The sequence below is a fragment of the Protopterus annectens genome, chromosome 14.part0, assembly GCF_019279795.1.
Source record: "Protopterus annectens isolate FY-2018-M chromosome 14.part0, PAN1.0, whole genome shotgun sequence".
Lineage (NCBI taxonomy): Eukaryota > Metazoa > Chordata > Ceratodontiformes > Protopteridae > Protopterus > Protopterus annectens.
The window spans coordinates 430,821,444-430,846,678 of record NC_056748.1 but is presented as its reverse complement, the minus strand read 5'-3'; the positions used below and the strand labels follow the sequence as shown (position 1 = coordinate 430,846,678).

The 25,235-nt window shown below is 44.9% G+C and overlaps 1 protein-coding gene across 1 annotated transcript in view; it reads right to left on the bottom strand.

Moving 5' to 3' along the window:
* SEC24C (SEC24 homolog C, COPII coat complex component) overlaps window positions 1–25,235 on the bottom strand; it is a 2,546,747-nt gene that overhangs the window by 1,773,777 nt on the left and 747,735 nt on the right. Inside the window, exon 8 of the mRNA XM_044055565.1 lies at window positions 5,093–5,204. Within this exon, the coding sequence (XP_043911500.1) occupies window positions 5,093–5,204 (112 nt within the window). The remainder of the gene's footprint in view (window positions 1–5,092; window positions 5,205–25,235) is intronic.

Sequence of the window (25,235 nt, the reverse complement as noted above, 5' to 3'; positions counted from 1 at the left end):
CTGGCACCAGTTATCCGCTTCTGTGAGGCCCTTCTGGAGGATATCTGTGTCAGATGTGTTTTCGACTATGGCACCCAGTTTGCAGTCATCTGCAAACTTTGTCAGCCATAACCCTCCTGTGTTTGCTTGTACTTCAGAAAAGTAGATGCCGAACAAGAGTGGACCCAGGACTGAGCCCTGTGGGACACCACTTGTGACAGGCTTTGAGTCTGACATGGCTCCAGCAACTCTGACCCTGTGGGTTCTGTCACTTAGCCAGTTTGCAACCCATCTTGTGATGTATGGGTTTACATTCAAGCTGATGAGTTTTTCGATGATACCTGAGTGGGGTATTGTGTCAAGGCCTTTGCCAGGTCGAGGTAGGCTGTATGGACTGCCTTTCCCTCATCAATGGCCTTGGTGACTGTCTCGAAAAAGTCAACCAAGTTTAAAAGGCAGGATCTGCCTTTGACAAAGCCAAACTGGGTTGGATCCAAAGTCTGCAAGTTCCCTATGTCTTTATTTATGAGTTCCATTATGATCCTCTCCATGGCTTTGCAGATAAGGCTTGTCAAGCTAATGGGGCGGTAATTTCCAGGGTCTGTGGAGGCACCGGCCTTATGAAGTGGGACCACAGTCGCCGTGCGCCACTCCTTGGGTACGTATCCTGAGGTGAGGCTAAGATTAAACAGCTGTCCTAACTGTGGGTTTAATTCCTCGTTGAGTTCGTGAAGCACACAGCCGGGGACACCATCCGGTCCCATGGATGCTGTGTTTTTGCCTTAGTGAGGGCAGTTCTCACCTGGGCGTTGGAGATGTTTGGGGGTTACAATCCTCTGGAATAGATATCTCTCCTTTTGGGGAGGGGAGAAGTTTGCACTGAACCTGTCAGCCAATATGTTGGCAATGTGTGTAGGTTCAGTAATTTTCACATCATTTTGAACTAATTCTGAGCATATCTGGGAGTTTCCTCCTAGGTTTCTAACATAGCTAAAGAAGGCCTTATGATTCTCTTTAGAGTCCTTGGCGATTTTTCTCTCAAAATTTGCCTTGGATGATTTTATGAGAGCTCTTAGTTTTTACTTATAATGATCAAAGGTGTCTTACCTTTCAAGGATTTTGCTCTATCTTGTAGTAGCTTCCTCCTTTTGTTGTAGAGCTTGTTTATGGCTGGGGTCCACCAGACTGGACGCTTGCCTTTGGTACAGAGAGTCTTAGTTTTGTTTGGGATTGCCTGATCCATGCAGTCCTGTAGGTGCTGGTAGAAGGCATTTGTAAGTGATTCAGCGGTTTGAGTAATGTTTACCACTGGCTCAGGGGCCTTAAAGGAGACCACACTAGTTTTTAGAAGTGTGAAATCGGCTTTTGAGAAGTTTTTCACTGTGGTCTTTTTTGTTTCAGGTGGGGGCGGGATGAGGACCTCCAGCGAGATTAGTTTATGATCTGATCTCACCAGTGAGAGGTATACTTCCGGTGTTGAACATTTTGATCCCATGTTCGTGATGATGAGATCAAGTATGTTTTCTCCTCTTGTGGGGATGGTGACTAGTTGTTCCATGGCATTTGAGTTTATGAACTCCAGGAATCTTTGGGTTAGAGTGTTCGGGCTTGAGTAGTGTTCCCAGTCTATATTAGGGTAGTTGAAGTCACCTAGTATGATGGTGTTTGGAGATACATTTATCCCCTCCAATGTTTTCAGGAAGGCCATGTGAGGTTCCTGAGTTTGAGAGGGTGGCCTGTAACATGCTACAAATTGCAGAGCAGTCTTGTCTATGGTTAATTGCACCTGGATGGTCTCCGATGCATCGTGCGTTGCCACCAACCTTGAGGTGTGGGTGTCCTTTATGAATATGGACACCCCCCCTCCTTTCTTGGTGTTCTCCGGATTTTGGGGCCAGAACGCATGATATGAGGTGAAACCTGTTAGTGCTGGGGTGCTCTCAGGAGCCTTGAACCAGGTTTCTGTCACAGCACAGACATCGATGTTCTCCATATTGAGAAGGGCCTCGAGTGCGTGCATCTTGAGATTGAGACTTCTGGCATTGAGCAGCATTACCCTTAGATTTTTCCTTTTGGTGTTCTAGGGTGGTAGGTTTAGAATTTGAGCCTTGCCTAAAAAGGCACTATGGGGGTGGCAAGAGCCTTTGCCAATATCCGGAAGCCCAGGGTGACAGGTGCAAGCCGTCCCTTGCGAAGCAGCGTGGCTTGTCCAGCATGTCATCCCAGGCAGACAGACATTGGATCCCCTTTGAATGACACCAGAATTTAAGCCAATTATTAAAGCTGATCATCTTATCACTGTATTGTGGCATCATTCTAGGTGAAGGTAGGATACTGCTCAAGGTCAGGGTCATACCTGCCTTGGCTACATAATCAGAGAGCTCCTCGATGTCCCTTTTCATGTAGTCCAAGGAGGTACATCTCAGGTCGTTGACACCAGTGTGGACAATGACTGAGTCGCACTTGTACCTGCTGTTGAGAGACCTGAGTGCTTGCGTTATGTGGCGGATTCTAGCGCCCGACAGGCAGCTTACTGTGACCTTCTCTTTACTCAGTCTGGTGAGCGGGACGTCAGTGTGTCTGACTATGGAATCACCAATGACAAGTGTGTCTGGCATTTTGTTTGGCCTTAAGGGCTGTGACTGTTTGACACTCTGACTGTGTGGTCTATGTGTTGCATGTGTTGGGTCGTGAGGTGGTAGTTGTTTGGGTGTCTGCTTTGGTGGCCTCTGCTGTTTTGGTAAATTTTTGATCAGAGCCTCCGAGTATGTCTTTGTGTGAGTATGTCTATGATTTGAAGTTGTGATGGTACCATGTGTGACTGGGTATGTATTGTGTGTGGTTACCTTCTCCTCCTGTCTGGTCTTGCCAGTCCTATGTTGAGAGAGCTCAGCCTCCAGTTTGGCCGTATAGTTGCATCTCTCGCATGTATTTGTGTTTTGTGGGAGAAGGAGAGGATTGTCTGTGTACATGAGGCAATTGTAACATTGCCTCAATATTCCCAGGTTCACCAGTTGAGCTGGAGAGGACACTAGCAACTGATCCCTCGACATACTAGAAGTAGTAGATAAAGAGACTTTCAAAGGACTCCGGAGGAAGTGGGTTTTAAGCTGGTGGGGTACTATCTATAATAAGAGTGCTTTATCAAGGTGCAAGTACTGTAGGAGTAAGTGCTAGGCTTTACAGATAGAGAATAGTCTACTTGGGAATCAAGTAGAGATGAACTTTTCAGTTATAGGATATGCTGGTTAGATCAGCAGTACAGCTCGAGGAAGGTAGTTCTAAGGGAAAATTGGAAGAGTGGAATTTAGATGGCCCAAATAGTTTAACCTTGTTTAACCGCTGCTCTTGTGTGCAACAGTGGTAACTCCGCGCTAAATCGTGCTTACGCGCGTTTAGCGTGTTTTATAGCAGGGGGCTGAAGGGAGCTAGGAATTGGCCCAAAACGACCAATGGACTACTAGTTTCTGGCTGAAACTTCACCAAATTGGACAAAAAGGCCGCTCAGTGCTTCCCACTCCCACTGGTAAGCAAAGAAACTTCCCTCCTTCCTAATAAGGCAATGGATCAGTAACAGGAACTAAAAACAAAGCCTAGGGATCAGCAACTCTGAAACTGGACTACTCTAGTTCAGTAAGGTGGGAAAACAAGAGTTTTTTTTTGTTTTATTACGGAGACAAGGAAAAAAACAGACAGTAAATGCTATAAATGCTGTAAATCGGCTAGCGCACTTTAGTGTGTAGCCTACAGAAACAATTTGCAACAATTAGTAACTTAAAGTGCAATAAACAGTGTAAAATGCAGAAATCACTTAAAGTAGCAGTAAAACAGGTGAAATGCAGTCGCTAGCTTAATAACTGTGGGAAAGCCACAAAAAATACTTATATCTGGTAGAAAGTCACTCTTTTAGCTCTCTGCTGCTTGGATCACTCTGCAGGCCACCACGAGGATCTGTGCTGAGTTGGTACAAGCTGGAAAACGCGTGTTTAGCGTGTTTTATAGCAGGGGGCTGAAAGGAGCTAGGAATTGGCCCAAAACAACCAATGGACTACTAGTTTCTTGCTGAAACTTCACCAAATCGGACAGAAAGGCTGCTCAGTGCTTCCCACTCCCACTGGTAAGCAAAGAAACTTCCCTCCTTCCTAATAAGGCAATGGATCAGTAACAGGAACTAAAAACAAAGCCCAGGGATCAGCAACTCTGAAACTGGACTACTCTAGTTCAGTAAGGCGGGAAAACAAGAGATTTTTTTTTTTTTTTGTTTTTTTACAGAGACAAGGAAAAAAACAGACAGTAAATGCTATAAATGCTGTAAATCGGCTAGCGCACTTTAGTGTGTAGCCTACAGAAACAATTTGCAACAATTAGTAACTTAAAGTGCAATAAACAATGTAAAATGCAGACTGGACTTATGAAGGGTGCGGGGGACTTCCCCCTCTACAAAATCACTTATTTTCTATACTTGGTAAGAAACGTCAGTGGAATGCACCCATGACGATCACAATTTGATGACAACTCTAATTAAACTGTTTTGTGGAACTGATAAATAAATGTGCGAGTGTCTCTCTCTCGCTCTTATGTATATATATATATATATATATATATATATATATATATATATATATATATATATATACACACACACACACACATATATATATATATATATATATATATATATATACACATATATACACACACACATATATATATATACACATACACACACGTGTGTACACGTTTTACATATTAAAAGGAAAAAGGACACAAAGATTATGTGATTGCACCCACTAATGGAAATGTGTGTAATGTCTGAAGGAATGACTTACAAAATTTCAGAAGCAAGAAATGAAGCAGATATTCTAATGTTGGAAAAAACACTATCTTTAGAAAGTACAAATGTGCCTGCTTTATAATGTCTGTGTGAAGTTCAACCTAGCATGTATAAACTTTGCTTGACAGATGAAAAGCAACTAGGTGTATTAGCAACCTGCTATAATGCTGTTTCCTGTACATTAGTATTTCATTTTCTACTAAAGTTTTTGTCTTTGCAGAACATCTACACATTTAAAAAGACCAGTAACTTTGAAAGCAATCTTTTTTACATGCATACCTTGATCTTTGACAACAAAGTTAGTTGTGACAAGGGGTGGGACTTGCCCCCTCACACCTGTGCTGAAAGGCTCTGTACTTCGATTTGCTCTATCATCTTCAATCACCTGGATCTATGTTAAAAAAAATAAAAGATAAAAATATCTCTGAAATGAATTATACATTTCAAACAAGTGTAAAGGCTATTTAAATACTGTTTTCAAATTGCCTCTTGTCAATCATTAAATAAATTCATAAATTTATAAGGGGGCATTCTTATCAAACTTTTTTATGCACAGAAAACTAAGAAAAAAAGTTCTCTACAAACTTTTCAAGACACAATTAACAAATGATCTACCAAGCATAACAAGAAGTTATGTACTCACCATAACGTTCGATGCATGTAGTCCATCACGCCTCACATTCTTACCTGTGGGTTCGGAGCCGAACCTCGGCTCCAACTCAGCCATACTCCAGCTCGAAATCTTTCAATTGGCTGGGCTAAGAAGGTATCCCATGCTGAACTGCTCCATTTCCCCAGATCTTGCTTGCTGCGAGCTAACCATTCACTCCTTGACATACAGCAACATATAGAGAAGGAAGAACATACTAACCAGAAAGGAATTTGAAACCATACCTAACCCCTAGGTCCTCCAGGATGGGGGAAGGGGGGGGGGGTAAGTAAGAATGTGAGGCGAGATGGACTACATACATCGAACGTTATGGTGAGTACATAACTTCTTGATGTTATGTAGTCCAATCTCGCCTACATTCTTACCCATGGGACAGCGTCCCCAGCACCTGAATCCTGGGAGGCTCAGTGGAAAGTACTCCTGAGCACTGTGGAACCAAAGGAAGACCTGCCTCTGGAAACCAAATCTAAAGTACAGTTTTGTACCTACCATAAATGTAGATGTTCGAGTGCTAATACAACTGCAGTCATAACAGATGGGTTATCCTGCCGTCAGGCGGGTCCTCAGTCGGCCGAATTCCAAAGTCTAGGTCCGGCGCCGGTTGTCGTTGCTTCTTCCCTGACGTCAGTGCGGCAGGGGTATAAAAGAACCAGCCGACGCCATCTTCTTCAGTTTTTCTTGCCCCAGATGTCAGGTGCCCCCAGAAAGAAGGCAAAACATAAACTTATGTAATAATGCAATGCAATATAATCATAAAACAGTAGTTTGCAAGCAAATACACCATAAAAGAATACCCCAATCAGGTTGTATGAGGAGGTGTTTGTCTTAAGGCCTGTCCCAAGAGGGGATGGAGGGAGGGAAACCTGGACTGCAGCTGTATTAGCACTCTAACATCTACATTTATGGTAGGTACAAAACTGTACTATGTTCATCGTGCATACAGCTGCAGTCATAACAGATGGGTAGAATCCCAAAGCTAAAAAGGGGTGGCAGGCACTAAGTGGAACTAGGAGGAGCAAGGATGCCCTGCAAGACTGCTGTGGCAAAGCCCGCTCTAAATTAAGAGTAAAGTGGAAGGTGATGGTGCTTGGAGAAAGTGTGCACAGAACTCCAAGTGGCTGCTTCCAAAATGTCCTTGGTAGGAACCCCCCTGAGGAAAGCTGCAGAGGTAGCTGTGGCCCTTGTGGAGTGAGATCTGATGCTTGTAGGCACAGTTTTTCCATGAAATGAGTAACAAAAGCGTATGCAGTGGGCTATCCATTTTTAGATTGTCTGTTTGGAGATAGCCTTTCCTTGAGCACCTGTAGCATAGGACACAAAGAGTTGCTCTGATTTTCTGAATGGCTTTGTCCTGTCCAAATAATAACAAAGTTGTCTGTGAATGTCCAAGAATATAGTAGTCTTTCCCCTTTGTTTTGTGGGTTAGGATAAAAGGTAGGTAAGTGGATAGTCTGATTCAAGGCTACACTGGATACTACCTTTGGCATAAAGGAAGGGTTGGTTCGTAAGGAAACTCTGTCCTGATGGAAAATGATGAAAGGTTGCACAGCCATGAGGGCCTGTAGCTCCGAAACCCTGCGTGTTGAGGTGATAGCCAGAAGGAAGGCTGTTTTCCATGACAAACATTGCAGTTCTGTTGAAGCAGCTGGCTCAAATGGAGGCAGGGTCAGTTTTTCTAAAATGTAGTTGAGGTCCCAAGCAGGTACTGGTGGTTTCCTTGGGGGTTTTATATTATTAGCCCCTCTGAGGAACTGTCTTAAGAGAGGATGAGAGAATAAAGGAGGATCAGTGTTGTATTGTGCAGAAACGGCTGAAGCATGAATCTTGATGGAGGAGAAGGAAAGTCCACTGTTTAACATCTCAGCTAGATACTGTAATATTTGAGGTAAATTTAGTACCCAAGGATTCTGGCCCTTTTTCTGATTCCAGGCACAAAACCGTTTCCATTTGGCGGAGTAGGCTTTTCTAGTAGAAGGTCTTCTGGCCTCCAAGATGACATCCTGCACCTCCTTGGAGAGGAGGGTCTGTTGGGAAATCAAGGAATCCTCCATGCGGCTTGATTGAGGGTTTTCAGCTGACTGTGTAGAGTTTTGTAGTTGTGCTGGGACAACAGAAGAGGCACTAGAGGCAGGATCCATGGTGGGGAATGCGTCAGGCTCTTCAGGAGTGGATACCAATGTTGTCTTGGCCAGTCTGGAGCAATGAGAATCATGTTTGGCCTCTCTGCTCTGGCTTTTAATAGAACTTTGGGCAGCAGAGGAAGAGGTGGAAAGGCATAGACTGTCAATGTTGTCCAATTGAAAGAAAGTGCATCCACTTTCCAGGCCTGCGGATGATAGGTCCTTGAGCAAAATTTTTTCAGTTGGCAATTTCTGTGGGTAGCAAAGAGATCTATGTCTGGCTGTCCTCATGCCTGAATTATCTTTGCGAAAACTTGAGGATGCAACTTCCATTCGTGTGGATCTGTCATATTTCTGCTTAGGTTGTCTGCCAGCGTGTTTTCCTTCCCTGGCAGGAATTGTGCTTGAAGCTGGATTTGCAATTCCAGAGCTGTGTTCCAAAGGGACATGGCTAGTCTGCACAGGGGGGTATGAATGAGTTCCTCCCTGTTTATGTACCACATCACTGTGGTGTTGTCTGTCCTTATCAATAGCTGGCCTGGATTCAGTAGGTCTTTGAAGGCCATAATAGCATTTTGTACTGCTAGCATTTCCTTTTGATTGATGTGTAGGTGCTTCTCTTTTTGGGACCATTTGCCCTGAATGCACTGATCTGTCATGTGCGCCCCCCCAGGCGCAGTCCGAGGCGTCTGTTGTGATGATTTGATTTGCTTGAGGCATGCAGAAGGGGAGACCTATGTCTCTTTGGCATGCTTGAGCCCACCACAGAAATTCCTTTTGAAGACATGGAATGAGTGGTATAATTGTTTCCAAACTGTGGCTGTGTTGAGACCATATGTTTTTTAGGTACCATTGAAGTTTCCTCATATGCAGCTTTGCACATGGGATCAGCAGGATGCAAGATGCCATGAATCCCAGAGCCTGCAGGACTTTCCTTGCAGTCAGCCTGGTGAAGGTTGCCATTTTGCTGAAGTATTGAGATAGTTGCCCTTGCTTCTCTGGCGTGAGGTAAGCCATCTGGGTGTTTGTATTCAAGCTGGCACCCAGGAAAATTATTGTTTGAGAGGGTATTAGTTTTGATTTCTTTTTGTTGACTGTGTATCCCAGAAAGTTCAACAATTTTATTACAAACGCCAGGTGTTTCAGAAGTATGTGCTTGCTGTCCGCTTGGATCAGGCAGTCATCCAGATATGGGTATATTTGTATCCCTTGAAGTCTGCAAAAGGCAATTACTGATGCCAGGCATTTCGTAAACACTCTGGGTGCAGTAGATAAGCCAAAGGGCAATGCAGAGAATTGATAATGGGTTGAACCTGAAAGAAATCTGAGGTATCTTCTGCAATCTTGTCTGATAGGGACATGCAGGTATGCCTCCTTGAGGTCCAATGTTACCAGCCAAGACTCCTTGCCCAGCATGGGAAGAAGCTGCTGTAATGTGAGCATCTTGAATTTTGGTACGAGTAAATATGTGTTTAGGATGGATAGGTCCAAAATAGGTCTCCAATCTTTGTCCTTCCTTGGTACCAGGAATAGTCTGGAATAAAAACTTTGACCCTGTTCTTTTGCAGGTACCTCTTGAATAGCTTTCTTGTCCATGAGAGCTGAAATTTGTTTTTGTGCCTCTGCCCTTTGATTTTGTGGCAGGTTTGGCATGCCTCTCATTTTTGGAAGGGTGTGAAAGTGGAATCTGTAGCCTCTGTCTATAATGTCCAGGATCCATTTGCCTTTTGTGACAATATGCCAATTTTATGAATATAATGCCAGTTTTCCGCCTAAAGGTGCTGCCATTAAAGCTTTGCTTGGCATGCAAAGGGAAAGTCATTTTGTCTGCTTTCTGAATGACTGTGATCTATCTTCTCCACCTCTTGGTGTAGGTGTTTGCCATTGTCTGGCTCTAAATGATCCTTGACATTACCCTCTACCCCTCGGGTGCCTGTATCTGCCTCTTTGAGGTCTGTCCGTGTCTGGAAAGGACCAATTTTTTGAAGGCCAGTTTCTGCTGAAACGTGGAGGTTGTACCTGTAGGAAATCTTTCACTGTTTGCATTGATCTTGCCTTTTCCTCCATTTTCTTTAGTACCTCCTCAGCTTTAACACCAAACAATACAGCTTTTTGAAGAGGTGCATCTAGTAATTTAGCTTTGACATGATCTGGTAAGGTTTGCTCTTTGAGCCAAGCATGTCTACGTATGACAGACCCTGTAACAGCAGCTCTACATGAGGCCTCTAAAGCATCAAAACCACACTGCAAGGTATGTTTACCCACTTGCTCTGCACTATGCAACAAATCCTGCAACTCCTTTAAATCTGGTTGCTCAGGTTGTGTCATTTTGCTTTTCAACTGAGATAACAAAAACTGTTGATACTTTAACATATGGAACTGACAGTTTAATGCCCTCATGGTTAAAGAGGCCGAGGTGTATACCTTTTCCCCCCACTTTTCTAAAGCTCTGGAATCTCTCTCTGAAGGTAATGGGTTTTTGGCAGTAGAGGCCATAATTCCCTTGGGACCCTGTGAAATAGTTTCTGGGTCAGCAGCATGGCTTTTGTATAGGAATTGGTGTGAATCAGGAACCCGGTAATACCTGTCAGGTTTAACAGGAGCTGGAGGTAAAGAATCTGGGTTGAGGCTGGCTTCTGTGTACACATCATCTAATATATCCAAGACAGGAGGGATAGCCAGAGGCCTGTGCTGGGGAAGCAAGAGAAAATCCCTGAGCCTTTTCTTGGAATCTGAGTAATCTTGGCCTTCCCAGTGAAAGTGTTCCCTCAAGGTATGTAAGGTTTCCCCAAAAGAATAGTCCTCAGGGGGGGAAACCGAGGGAATGGACTCCTCAGCATCAGAGTCTTCAAAAGGGGAATATGAATATTCCTGTTCCTCAGAATGTTCTGAGGTAATAGAGGCTTGATCTGAGGAAGGGTAGTCTTCCTCCAATCTGGGCCTTTTGTCCGAGGGGGGTTGAGACCCCCTGATAAGAGTAATCAAATCCTCAGCCATTTTGAGCATCTGTTTTTTAGGCATGGGGCCTTGAGAGGGGCTCTGTGGACCTTGTCTTTTAGTTTTCATGGCGGCTTTAGATTTTGTGAAGGCCTTAATGGAAAAGGAGGAAGGCCTGAAGACACCTGGAGAGGTGGCAGGCCTGTCTAAACTCTGAGTTTCCCCGCCAAGAGTGGCGTCAGTATGTGTAGTTGGAGTGGGAGCCGAGGAGCCTGTGACTTCGGGCATAGAAGACACCGCTAAAGAAGGGTCATCGGTACTCAGGGGCTGCGTAGGCGCCTTGCTGAGAACCGGAGCACCATTAGTCGGCTTTAGCGTGGTGTCGGTAGAAGCCGCGGACCTCGTTTGTCGGTCCTTATCTTTGCGTCTTTTACTCAAAACTGGAGTCTGAGTATCCGACGACATAATGTAATTTAATTTTTTACCAAAATAGTGTTGGGCGAACTCCGCCCGACGCTTAATAGTGCGTTTGTTGAATCTAGCACAAAAACGGCAGGCCGAGACGTCGTGGTCTGGGCCTAAGCAAGGAATACAGAAAGAATGGAAATCCTTATGCGGTATTTGCTTCCCACATGAAATGCAATTATTAACTTTGTCTGACATCGGTCTGAGGCAAGAAAAGTTTCTAACGGGTACTTAGCTTTCAAGAAGACTTTGGCTGAAATATTTTCGTAAATCTCAGGAGCTGGCCGACCGGCACTTGCGAACTGCTTCTGCTTCGGGCACCGCGCGGCAAGAAAGACTGAAGAAGATGGCGTCTGCTGGTTCTTTTACACCCCTGCCACACTGCCGTCAGGGAAGAAGCGACGACAACCGACGCCGGACCTAGACATTGGAATTCGGCCGACCGAGGACCCGCCTGACGGCAGGATAACCCATCTGTTATGACTGCAGCTGTATGCACGATGAACATCTTGTAGTGAGTAACAAAGGTGTGAGGAGATGCCCATGTAGCCGCAGCACAAATATCATCCATAGACAACCTGGCCTGAAAGGCTGCAGATGTAGACAAAGATCGGGTAGAATGAGCCTTCACTCGAAATGGTAAATCTCTGCCACCTGAAGCATAAATGAATGAAATACAACTGGAAATCCATCTAGACAAGGTGACTTTGGAAACAGGAGACCCAATCCTGTTTTCTGAAAATGAGACAAACAACTGATCCGATTTTCTGAGATCCTTCGTTCTATGTAAATAGAATCATAATTGTCTGTGCACATCTAGCTGACGAAATCTAAATTCTGTCTTGTTCGAGAACTCTGGGAAGAATACAGGTAGTTCAATGGATTTGGTTTAGATTACTAACGGAAGCCACTTTCGGTAGAAAGGAAGGGTTTGGTCTGAGAGAAACCCTGTCCTTATGAAAAATCAAGTAAGGTGGTCTAACTGATAAGGCTTGAAGCACCGAGACACGTCTGGCTGAAGTGATGGCTACTAAAAAGATTGTCTTCCAAGTCAAATATTTTAAATCACAAGTGGCTGCAGGCTCAAAGGGGGGTGAAGTGAGACATTGTAGAACAAAATTTAAGTCCCAAGGCATAACTGGTTCAAAAACTGGAGGACGAAGCAGCATAGTGCCCTTCAGGAATGCCTTACAAAGTTTATGTGCCATGAGACTAGGCTCATCAACGACGTGAAAAGTGGAAATAGCCGTCAACTGGACCTTAATAGTTGCAGCCGCTGATCCTTGGTTGAAAAGCATGAAGAGGAACTCCAGGACTGACGAAACTGGAGCTGTATAAGGATCAATTTGTCTTGCATGCGCCCAAATGGAAAATCTCTTCCATTTGCTGGAATAGATTTTTCTGGTGGAAGGCTTATGGGAGGAAGACAGAATATGAACCACTTCCGGCTAAAAATTATGAAGCCTGACTAATGATGGAAGTGGAGGAGCCAGGCTGTCAACCGGAGGGTCTGAAGAGAGGGATGGAGCTGCCCTGACATATGAGTCAGCAACTCTGGTTGAGGGTCCAGAATCCAGAGGGAGTCCACTACGTAAGGATGGAGAAAGGGGAACCAAATTTGACGAGGCCAGTGTGGAGCAATCAGAATAATTTTGCTTCCCAAAGATTGCGCTTTCTGAATAACCTTTGTCAGCAGAGGAACAGGAGGGAAGGCATACAGTAGACCGGAGGGCCAATCGTGAACTTAAGCGTCCCTGGGTGACTCCCCCTGAGGGGGGATAAGGGTGAAGTAGCTGCTGCATTTGGTATTGAGGGGGCTGGAAAATAGGTCGCAGCAAGGCTGACCCCCACCTGCGGAAAATCTGCTCCGCAACCTGACTGTTTAGGGACCACTCATGAGGCATCAGACTAGCTCTGCTCAACCTGTTGGCAATCACATTGGACTTCCCCGGAATGTGCATTGCTACAAGAAAACGTTGGGAAGCCACTGCCCACTGCCACTCGCATGGCCTCTCTGCAAAGGGGGTATGACTTGGTTCCTCCCTGTTTGTTTAGATACCATACCACCGACATATTGTCCGTGTGGATCGCAATTGTCCCAAGAGGAAGAAAGCTCTGAAGTGCTTGCAATGCTAGTAGAACTGCTCTCATCTCCAGGACATTGATATTCAGATGCATCTCGTGTTCCAGCCACATGCCTTGGACTGTCCTGCCTAGATAATGCCCCCCCACCCTATCTGGGAGGCGTCTGTGGTCACTGTGGCAACTGGGAGGGACAGAACGAAGGGTTTTCCTGCATCGAGGTTGCTGGTGTGAAGCCACCAGTGCAGATCCTGCTTGCACCGGTCTGTGATTATTATGAGATGAGAAAGAGGAAGATGTTGCAGAGACCACTGGGCGAAGAGTAGCCATTGAAGGAGCCTCATGTGTAGCCTCGCCAAAGGAACCAGCATAATTGTAGCAGCCATCGTCCCCAACAATTTGAGGATCAATCTTGCCATCACTCTTCGCAAATGGAGTAATGCGTACACCTGCTGTTGTAAACTTTGAATCCTTTCTAGTGGTAAAAACGCCCTCATGAGCACGGTGTCCAACTCGGCTCCTATAAAGGTGACACGCTGGCAGGGCAACAAGGCAGACTTTTCCCAATTTAGAGTGATGCCTAATTGCTGACACAGTTTGATCGTGGCGTCTCTGGTTTGTTGGAGTTGATGCCTGGTGGTGGCAGAAAGGAGCCAGTCATCCAGGTACGGAAACACTTGGAATCCCTGACATCTCAAGTGAGCTGTCACCACTGCTGTGGTGGGGGCTGTGGTGAGACCAAAGGGCAGGGCGTGAAATTGAAAATGACTGGCTCCCAGCCGGAAGCGTAGATGACTTCTGGATGCCCTGTCCATCTTTATATGGTAGTAAGCATCCTTGAGGTCGATGGAGCACATCCACACTTCTTTTCCCAACAATGGGAGAATAGATTGCAACGTGACCATTCGGAACTTGGACTTCTTCACATGGGTGTTCAATCTGCTGAGATCCAAAATGGGTCTAGGGTTCCCTGTCCTTTTCGGCACCAAAAAGAATCTGGAGTAAATTCCTAATCCAATCTGGTCTGAGGGGACAGGCTGGATGGCGCCTTTTTCTAGCAGCTTTAAAACCTCTGAAGCTGTGGAATCCCTTTGATTGGGTGGAACATCTGGGATTTTTTTGATCGGAGGGGGAGCTGAAGAGAAGGGAATGCGATATCTTCCGGAAACTATTTTTAATACCCATTGGTCCTGAGTGATGCTTTGCCAGGCCTCTGGGTGTAATGAAATGCAACCCCAGACTGGCTCCGGAAATGCAGAGTCGCGCCTCCCATCAGGAGCGCTGGTAGGGAGAACCACGAAAGGAATCACGGTCTCCCTGGACACGCGGGCCTCCTTTGCCCCTAGGGTGGCATCTACAAGAATTACCACCCCTTCCCCTGCCTCTGGACGGGGACTCACCTTGTGCGTCATTTAAAAACCTCTGCAATTTTTTGAACCACATCTTCCCAACCCTCTGGGTCTTGGGATAAGGCCTAGAGGGTAGGGAAAAACTGACTCCCACAGCAGACAGAGTTTTTTCCTCTTGCTCGCACCTAGTAAGACACTGTCCTTCACCTTGGTTCCGAATAAGGAGGAACCATCAAACGGGGCGTTGGTGAACATAGACTTGAAGGCCTCCGTGAAATTACAGAGGTGCATCCAGGAGTGTCTCCTAAGAGCAACTCCCAAACTTGCTGCCCTACCCACTCCTTTGGCTGCGTAAGAGATCAGCCTCATGGAGGAGTTAGCAATAGAGTTGAGGGTAGACATCTGAGCGTTGACCTTCTGAGCCACCACATCAGAAACGTTACCCTGTAGAGCATCTCCAAGCTCTTTCAGGAGATCTCTTTGGAGCTGTATAAAATGAGATAATTAATTCAGTGACTGCAGAGTAAAGGCCGCTGAAGAAAACATAGGCTTCCCGTACTGGTCCATGGTCCTAGACTCCTTGTTAGGAAGATGGACGGTAGACGAAGTCTCAGCCAATTCCTTTTTGGTGGCTGCTGCCACCACCATGGCATCTACAGGAACTCCCTTGGATAGAAACTCTGTCAGAGGGGGCAGACAAGAATTTGTTGCATCTCCTGGGGACTGGTTCCACAGAGTCAGGGGTTTCCCACACCCTTTGACAAACCAGATCTAAAAGCTCGAAGGGTGGAGACACCTAGGAGGCGGAGGGCTGAGCCCCAAAGGCCTTCAGGAACACAGACTCCTCCTCGGAGGGAGCTTTGGAGGGCCAGTCACCCCTCTGCTTCAAAATTTCCAGGATGTCAGAGAAAGAGACATCCTCAGAGAATGACTTGGGGGACCCCTCCGATTCCTCGAGGTCAGTGTCTGATGTGAGGAACTCATCTTGTGAGTCAATGTGCTTCCTCTTGCACGTTCTTTTTCTGGGTGGCTCCTCAGGCAAACACACTGAGGGGCCCTCAGAAATATGGGGACCACTCATGGGGGTATCCTGAGGCATTGGGTCTCCGCTGTCGAAAGATAGAGGGCGATCGCAGACCCGCACCGGAGCTCAAGGGGACAGAGTGTCAGTGCCAAATGATGTCGCCGAGGACCTGGCCAGTGCGCACCGCATAGCCTCAAAAGCTGGTCCCCCGGCTCCGAAGATCAACCAGCCGTGGAAGACCTAGGAGCAGAAGGGACAAGGTCCAAAACCGAAGCAGGGGTCAGGCTTCCCTGTGCCAAAGCACCGAGAGGGAGGCTAAAAGCCGAAAAGTGACCCGAGGCCTCCCCCTCGGGTCCGACCGAGGAACTATGAGTCCTGGACCCTGTGGACGGAGCCGAAGGGGTCGGAGCTGAAGCCAGAGCCGATAAGCCAGGATGGGCTATTGGAGCCGACCTAGGGACATCAGACAGCACCGACCACTCCGGCTCTGAAAGCTGAGATTCGATCGGAGGAAGTATCGATGCTGGCTGGGTGACAGGCTCCAGAGCCGACTGAGCTGGAGCCGAAAACAATTTTGCCAGTACCGGTGACTGGAGCAGTCTCTGCACCACTCTATCTACATCCACATCTGAAAGAGTCTTGGAGGACCTAGAAGAAAAGGAAAGAGATCTAGACATCCTCTCCGAAGGAGACCTACGAGGAGGAGAGACCGGCTTCGAACTAGCACCTCCGCAATTGGCTTCAAGGGACTTGGAGCCGAAGCAGATTCAGTCAATACACTAACTTCCTGCAGTTCCGAGGACAGTGGAGCCGAGGATGCCACAGTAGATTTCAATACTTTCTCTGGCGGCTCCGAGGATACAGATGGAGCCGGAGAACGCTTTTTAGCCTTAGAGGTTTTACTGTTAGAGGGAGAGAACTTGAAGCTAGAAGCCCTTCCCAAATCCTCCTCGAAGGAGGGTTTCAAAAGTCCTTTCAAAATTAGTTTGTTCTTCCTCTCCTAAAGAGCACGCGGGCTAAATGCATGGCAAAATGTTTCCTGTAGGTGAATAGCCCCCAGACAATAAACACAGTGTCCATCAGTGATAGACATCTTATAACCAACATTTAGTACATTTCTTAAAGCCCGAGGGCTTATGCTCTTTCATATCCTTAGACATAATGAGAGAAAACACCAACCGTTAATAACGATCAACCGTTAATATATAAAGCGCGGGAACTAAGCAAAACCAACAGACAATTACAAAAGACCTCTAACTTAATCGGTCTCAACAGGAACACAAGGAAAGGACTAGGTCCTCTAACTTAAATGGTCCTAGCCCGAGGGATAGGTACCTACTAACACTAACAAGCAACACAGAAGAAGGGGTGGACTAGGTCCTGTAACTGAAACGTGCCTAACCCATAGGGAAAACCGTTAGCAGGACACCACAAAAGACAATAATACCAGAAAAAAAATTGCACCAAATATCAGACCAGTACACACACACAACACACAGCTATGAAAATAGCTTTTTTTTTGAAGCAAAAAACTGTCAATAAAGACAAAGGTGATACTTAGCCACAGGCAAGAGCGAGACCACGTCCGAGCTATACGAGCGGCAAATGGGATCTGGGGAAAGGGAGCAGTGCAGCATGGGATACCTTCTTAGCCAAGCCAATTGAAATACTTCGAGCTAGAGTATGGCCGAGTCGGAGCAGAGGTTCGGCTCCGAACCCACGGATAAGAATGTAGGCGAGATAGGACCCGAGGGGGGGGGCCTCGGGTCACTTTTCGGCTTTTAGCCTCCCTCTCGGTGCTTTGGCACAGGGAAGCCTGACCCCTGCTTCGGTTTTGGACCTTGTCCCTTCTGCTCCTAGGTCTTCCATGGCTGGTTGATCTTCGGAGTCGGGGGACCAGCTTTCGAGGCTATGCGGTGCGCATTGGCCAGGTCCTCACCGACATCATTTGGCTAAACAGTCACAGCCCTTAAGGCCAAACAACATGCCAGACACACTTGTAATAGGTGACTCCATAGTCAGACACACTGACGTCCCGCTCACTAGACTGAACAAGGAAAAGGTCACAGTAAGCTGCCTGTCGGGAGATAGAATCCGCCACATAACACAAGCACTCAGGTCACTCCACAGCAAGTACAAATATGACTCAGTCATTGTACATGCCGGTGTGAACGACCTGAGACGTACCTCCCTGGACTACATGAAAAGAGACAGAGGAGCTCTCTGATTATGTAGCCCAGGCAGGTATGACCCTGACCCTGAGCAGCATCTTACCCTCACCAAGAATGATGCCACAGTACAAAGACAAAATGATCAGTTTTAACAATTGGCTTAATTACTGGTGTCATTCTAAGGGGATCCAATGTCTGTCTGCTTGGGATGACATGCTTGACAAGCCACGCTGCTTCGCATGTGGCGGCTTGCACCTGTCACCCCTGGGCTTCGGATATTGGCCAAGGCTCTTGCCACCCCCATAGTGCCTTTTTTAGGCAAGGCTCAAAGGACAAACCTACCTCCCTAGAAAACACAAGTGGAAAAAAACTAAGGGTAATGCTGCTCAATGCCAGAAGTCTAAACCTTAAGATGCACGCCCTCGAAGCCCTTCTCAGTATGGAGAACATCGATGTCTGTGCAGTGACTGAAACCTGGTTCAAGGTTCCTGAGAGCACCCCAGCACAATCAGGTTTTACCTCATATCATGCTTTCCGGCCCCACAACTTGGACCGAACCACAAAAGGAGGGGGAGTATTCATATTCATCAAAGATACCCACACCTCCAGGTTAGTGGCAACGCACGAAGCATCGGAGACCATCCAGGTGCAACTAACCATAGGCAAAACTGCCTTACAGTTTGTAGCATGTTACAGACCACCCTCCCAAACTCAGGAACCCCACACAGCCTTCCTGAAGACACTAGAGAGTATGAATGTCTCTCCAAATACCATTATATTGGGTGACTTCAACTACCCAAACATAGATTGGGAACATTACTCAAGCCCCAACACCCTAGCCCAAAGGTTCCTAGAATACATAAACTCAAATGCAATGGAACAACTGGTCACCACTCCAACAAGAGGAGACAATATACTAGACCTGATCATCACAAACATGAGGACTAAATGCTCCACACCAGAAGTATATCCCTCTCTGGTAAGATCAGACCATAAATTAATCTCACTGGAAATCCACATCCCGCCCCCACCCCCTGCACAAAAGACCACAGTGAAGAACTTCTCAAAAGCCAACTTCACACTTCTTAAGACTGAAATGGTATCCTTCAAGGCCCCTGCGCTAGTGGAAACCACAACCCACACTACTGAATTATTTGCAAATGCCTTCTACGGGCACCTTCAAGAATGCATGGATCATGCAATCCCAAATAAAACCAAGACCCATTCCCCCAAAGGCAGGCGCCCAGTCTGGTGGACCCCAGCCATAAACAAACTCTACAACAGGAGGAGGAAGCTACTACATGACAGAGCAAAATCCCTAAAAGGGAAGGCATCTCTGATCAGTACTAGCAAAAAACTACGTTCACTCATAAAATCATCCAAGGCCAACTTTGAGAGAAAAATCGCAAAAGACACAAAAGACAATCACAAGGCCTTCTTTAGCTATGTTAGAAACCTGGGTGGAAACTCCCAGATATGCTCAGAGTTAGTCCAAAATGATACAAAATACACTGAACCCACTGACATTGCCAACATTCTGGCAGACAGGTTCAGTGCAAATTCTCCTCCCCCCCCCCCAAAGGGGAAATAAATATCCCAGCAGAGTGTAGCCTCCTAATATCTCAAATGCCCAGGTGAGAGCCGCCCTCTCTAAAGCTAAAAACACAGCATCAATGGGACCGGACGGTGTCCCGGGCTGTGTGCTACATGAACTCCAAGAGGAACTAAACCCACACATAAGGCTGCTGTTTAATCTTAGCCTTACTACAGGATACGTACCCAAAGAGTGGCGTACGGCGACAGTGGTACCACTTCACAAAGGCGGTGCTTCTACGGACCCTGGAAATTACCGCCCCATAAGCAGCGAGCCTGGTCTGCAAAGCTATGGAGAGGATCATTATGGAACTCATAAACAAAGACATTGGGGATCTACAGACATTGGATCCTACCCAATTTGGCTTTGTCAAAGGCAGATCCTGCCTTTTGAACTTGATCGACTTTTTTGAAACAGTCACTAAGGCCATTGATGAGGGTAAAGCAGTTCACACAGCCTACCTTGACCTTGCAAAGCCTTTGACACAATACCCCACTCGGGCATCATAGACAAACTCACCAGCTTAAATGTAAACCCATATGTCACAAGATGGGTTGCAAACTGGCTCAAGGACAGAACCCACAGGGTCAGAGTTGCTGGAGCTATGTCAGACTCTAAGCCAGTCACAAGCGGTGTCCCACAGGGCTCAGTCCTGGGACCCCTCTTGTTCGGCATTTATTTTTCCGAGGTACAGGCAAACATAGGAGGATTGTGGCTGACAAAGTTCGCAGATGACTGCAAACTGGGCGCCGTAATTGATACTCCAGCGGACACAAACATCCTTCAGAGAGGCCTCATAGAACCGGATAATTGGTGCCAGAGCCATGGCCTTAAGCTGAATGCTCAAAAATGTATAGTCATACCCTTTGGGAAAAACAAGGTACCCACAAATTACCACATAGGTGGTAATCCATTAAGTACGGAAGAGGTAATCAGGGACCTTGGGACCCAGGTTGACAGTAACCTCTCATTTGACACTCACATTGCCAAAGTGGTTAGGAAGACCTTCTATATTGCACACCTTATCATGAAGGGTTTCACATCTAGATCAAGAGAGGTCATTGTGCCCCTGTACTCTTCTCTTATCAGGCCAATGATTGAGTACAATGCCCCATTTGGGATGTATCTTACCCGTCACCTGCAGCAGTTGCAAAGACCCCAAAAGTTCCTCACCAAGAGGATAAAGGGTCTTAAACATATGTCATATGCTGCCCGACTGAAAAAACTCCAGCTCTATTCAGTCGCATACCGCCTACTCAGAGGTGATCTGTGCCTGACGTACAAGGCCATGTCCAATCCGGAATTAATGGACATGCTCCACCTTAGTAAATCCAAATCCACCAGAGCCACGAGAGCAAGAGACTTAAACCTCAACACATAAATAAATAGGACGTGCTGGAGGGACAGATTCATAACCCAGAGGCTCCCTACACTCTGGAACAGAATCCCAATCCATGTTAGGCAGAGCCCCTCACTGACTCTATTCAAGAGAAGTCTTGACGAGTGGATGGGAGATCATAGGTTTACCCCGGGGGTCATATCTGTGTCACTACTAGACAGAGGCACAGTAAACTAAACCCTAAAAGGGCGTAGTATTCTCATCCTAAGGGGTGGTGAAAGCCACACACACTCTGGCTAGGCTTATAAATGCCCAAGGGCAGATAGCCTAGTACGAACCTATGAACCTATGAACATAACATCTACAGTTAAAATAAAAGAATAGTTGTGTAAAATCTTACCATAACCATAGATGTCCTTCTCTTCCATGTTGCAGTATTCTTGGTGTGGGATTTTCCACCTCAGGTGACCCGTATGTCGGCACCTACACAAAAGCTTCAGCTTGGCTGTTGCAGTTGTGTGGGACGTCACACATAAGGCCATAAACCAGGGACCTTAAATGTGATAAGAAGAAGAAGAAAGAAGAAAATACTGGTGATGCAAAAGTAAAATCACCAACAGCTTTAATGAGACAGAAAACAGGTACACATAAACTGACTTAGCGCTTTCAACCAACTAGGGCATCTTCAGAGTCAGTTAATAAAATATTAACAAGCTTTTATGAATGAAATTCAAACAACATTGTAGCCAATGAGCATTCAAATAAAAAAAATAAAATTGTTGTCAATTGTCTTGAGAGTTAACTCTTGCTGGTACAACAAAATTCCACTTGTCAAAAAGTTTGCCACACATACAACACAAAAATTTTACAATATACAATGTGTCTCAAAACATCCTTCCTTTGAAAATCCCTTATATTTCTTTGTTGCAAAATTACAAACTTTTCAAATGCATAATGCTTTGTGTTTTAATATACATGCCAAAGATAAGGTATCATTAATGCCAGGCCATATGCTGGCTTCTAATCTAATTTGCCATAGGCATTCTCTAACTTCAAGCATGTTTTTGTAATCTCCACCAAAATCTTTAGTGTATAGTCTGTCAATTAAAAAAATATATAAATTTCTTAAAATTTATGCAGTCCTTACTGTGGGTAAATAAAGAATTAGTTGACTTCTTGTTTTTTATGTCCCTGGTGTGTTCCAGTATCCTTTGTCTTAGTTTTTTTGTGGTCATTCCAAAGTAAAATACTGGGCAGGATAAACAAGTAGCCACATATATGACCATATTCGTGTTACAATTGCAGTAACCTGGACACATCAGGGACCTTTTATAATTACCAATTTGTACATAAGGACTGTCATTAATATATTTGCAAGCTTTACAATTTCCACATTTAGCCATTCTTGCAGGTTTTTGACTAATGGGTTTAGGTATTTTCTCCAGAAGTTCCTTGATGTTGACATCAACCCTCCCTTTAGACCAATTGTGGCAGCCAGAGGATCAAAAACGGAACCCTTGGTGGCGTATATTGACATTGTTAGCAAAAACACTCGATTATATACCACATATACTAAAGGACTCCTGGCATTGTTTGGACTGCCTCAGGACCTTGCTAAACACGACCCTGGGGAATTTTTGGTTTGTTACAGTTGATATAACAAACTTATTTTCAATAATACCTCATGACATAGGTTTGGATTGGTTTTCTAGAAGTTTGGCTAAATATAGTCATATTCGCCAAGTAAAAAGAAGTTTACTGGTTGACTTAATGCAGAGAGTCTTACAAAACAATTATACTCACTTTGAGGGTGAATTTTACAAAACAATTATACTCACTTTGAGGGTGAATTTTACAAACAATGCATGGGAGTAGCAATGGGTGCTAGATGTGCTCCCATTTATGCTAACCCGGTACTAGCTGACTGGGAGGACCAACATGTTTTGACATCTATTTATGCATCCAAAATTATTTATTTAAGATTTTTGGATGACATATTTTTATGGAAGGGTTCTCAAAACGAGCTGGATGACTTCATAGCCTACTTAAACCACACTGCAACTTTTTTGAAGTTCACTAGTAAGGTTGACAAAAGCTCGATTGATTTTTTGGACTTGCATTTATACATTAGAGATGGGAGAATAGAATCAAGTCTATTTGGGAAAAAGACAGAGTAACACCTTCTTACATTACGAGAGCTGTCATCCACATTATGTCAAGAAAAATGTAGTAAAAGGTCAGATGATTAGGTCATCCCGTATAGGAAGTGAGGATATTACATTTTTAGAAGAAGTTGACACATTAATTGGTATATTTGCAGAAAGAGGCTATCCTATGGACTTATTAATGTCAACTAAACACGACATTATTCAAAGAAGGGGAACAGACTTTAAACCTATTTTATTAGACAAATCAAGGGACACAGGAAAGGTCTCTGGACACCAACATAAACACAATGACATTCAGACAGGCATGGTGTTGCAGTACAACACCATGTCTGGTAAGGTGACGGAAGTTATTGAAACAAGATGGCTCAACATATTTTCCACAGATATGTTAAACATTTTAGGAGACGGCCCAAAATTTATAAATAGCAGGGGTGTAAACATCAAGGAACTTCTGGAGAAAATACCTAAACCCATTAGTCAAAAACCTGTAAGGATGGCTAAATGTGGAAATTGTAAAGCTTGCAAATATATTAATGACGATCCTTATGTACAAATTGGTAATTATAAAAGGTCCCTGATGTGTCCAGGTTACTGCAATTGTAACACGAATATGGTCATATATGTGGCTACTTGCTTATCCTGCCCAGCGTTTTACGTTGGGCTGACCACAAGAAAACTAAGACAAAGGATACTGGAACACATCAGGGACATAAAAAACAAGAAGTCAACTAATTCTTTATTTACCCACAGTAAGGACTGCATGAATTTTAAGAAATTTATATTTTTTGTCATTGATAGACTATACACTAAAGATTTTGGTGGAGATTACAAAAACATGCTTGCAGTTAGAGAATGCCTATGGCAAATTAGATTAGAAGCCAGCATATGGCCTGGCATTAATGATACCTTATCTTTGGCATGTATATTAAAACACAAAGCATTATGCATTTGAAAAGTTTGTAATTTTGCAACAAAGAAATATAAGGGATTTTCAAAGGAAGGATGTTTTGAGACACATTGTATATTGTAAACTTTTTGTGTTGTGTGTGTGGCAAACTTTTTGACAAGTGGAATTTTGTTGCACCAGCAAGAGTTAACTCTCAAGACAATTGACAATAATTTTATTTTATTGTATTTGAATACTCATTGGCTACAATGTTATTTGAATTTCATTCATAAAGGCTTGTGAATATTTTATTAACTAACTCTTTAGATGCCCAAGTCGGGTGAAAGCGCTAAGTCAGTTTATGTGTACCTGTTTTCTGTCTCATTAAAGCTGTTGGTGAGTTTACTTTTGCATCACCAGTATTTCCTTTTTACAAGTTAAAAATCTCAATTTTGGACCTTAAATGTGACGTCTGCAAGCATAGACCTCAGAACTTGAGAGCCCAGCTGTAGTAGAGTAGCCAATGATGTCAGTCAAAGGATCAAGGAGCCATTTTGTGATTAAATTGGCCACAGGGTAGGGTATAACCCCTAGGAGACCTAAGACAGATAAGTAATGAGTGAGTGAAAGGATAAGGGGTTTAGGTAGGTGGGAAGGAATACTACACTATGGAAGAGAAGGACATCTATGGTTATGGTAACATTTTACACAACTACTCTATGTCCTTCTATTCCTATGTTGCAGTATTCTTGGTGTGGGAGAGTACCACAGCTTAGTTGGAAGATATGGAGGAGGTAGAAGAAGCTGATTCCACAAATCCCTGCAGAATTGCTCCGGAAAATCTGCTCGTACTCTGGAGACAGTGTCTAACTTGCAGGGTTTGGTTAAAGTGTGAATGGTGTACCATGTGGCTGGTTCGAGTATGGATGCAGTGTCCAGGCCTTTTAAGAAGGCTTTGGAGGCTGCCTCTGCCCTGTTAGAGTGAGCTTTAACTCCCTGTAGGAGTTTTTTGCCATGGTGTGAATAACATAGGCAAACAGCTTTTCTAATCCAACATGCGATGGTTTGTTTGGAGACTGCCTTGTCCAGGGCCCTGGGGTGGAAGGAAACAAAGAGCTGGTTGGATTTTCTTATGGATTTTGTTTTGTCTAAGTAAAACCTTAGCTGTCTGTGTACATCCAGGGAATGGAGTATTATCTCACTTTCATTGGTAGGAGAGGGGTAGAAAGTGTGTAGATGACTAGATTGGTTTAAGAACAGATCATTAACCACCTTCAGCATAAAGGAAGGGTTAGTTCTTAGTGTTACCCTGTCCTTGTGCGAAGTAGTGTATGGAGGGCAGGCCATTAAGGACTGTAATTCAGACACTATTCCAGCTGAAGTTATGGCCACTAGCAGAACTGTCTTCTATGTGCAAATTTGCAGAGTAGCCGTACTTGCAGGTCAAATGGAGACCGGGTTAGTTTTTCCCAGATGAAGTTCAGGTCCCATGGTGGTGGGATGGGTTTTCTTGGGGGTCTGATGTGTAAGACCCCTTTTAAGAATAGTTTCACATCGAGCCTGGCTAGTAGGGCAGGGTCTAGTGGCACGCAGGCTGAGATTGCTGAAAGATTCACT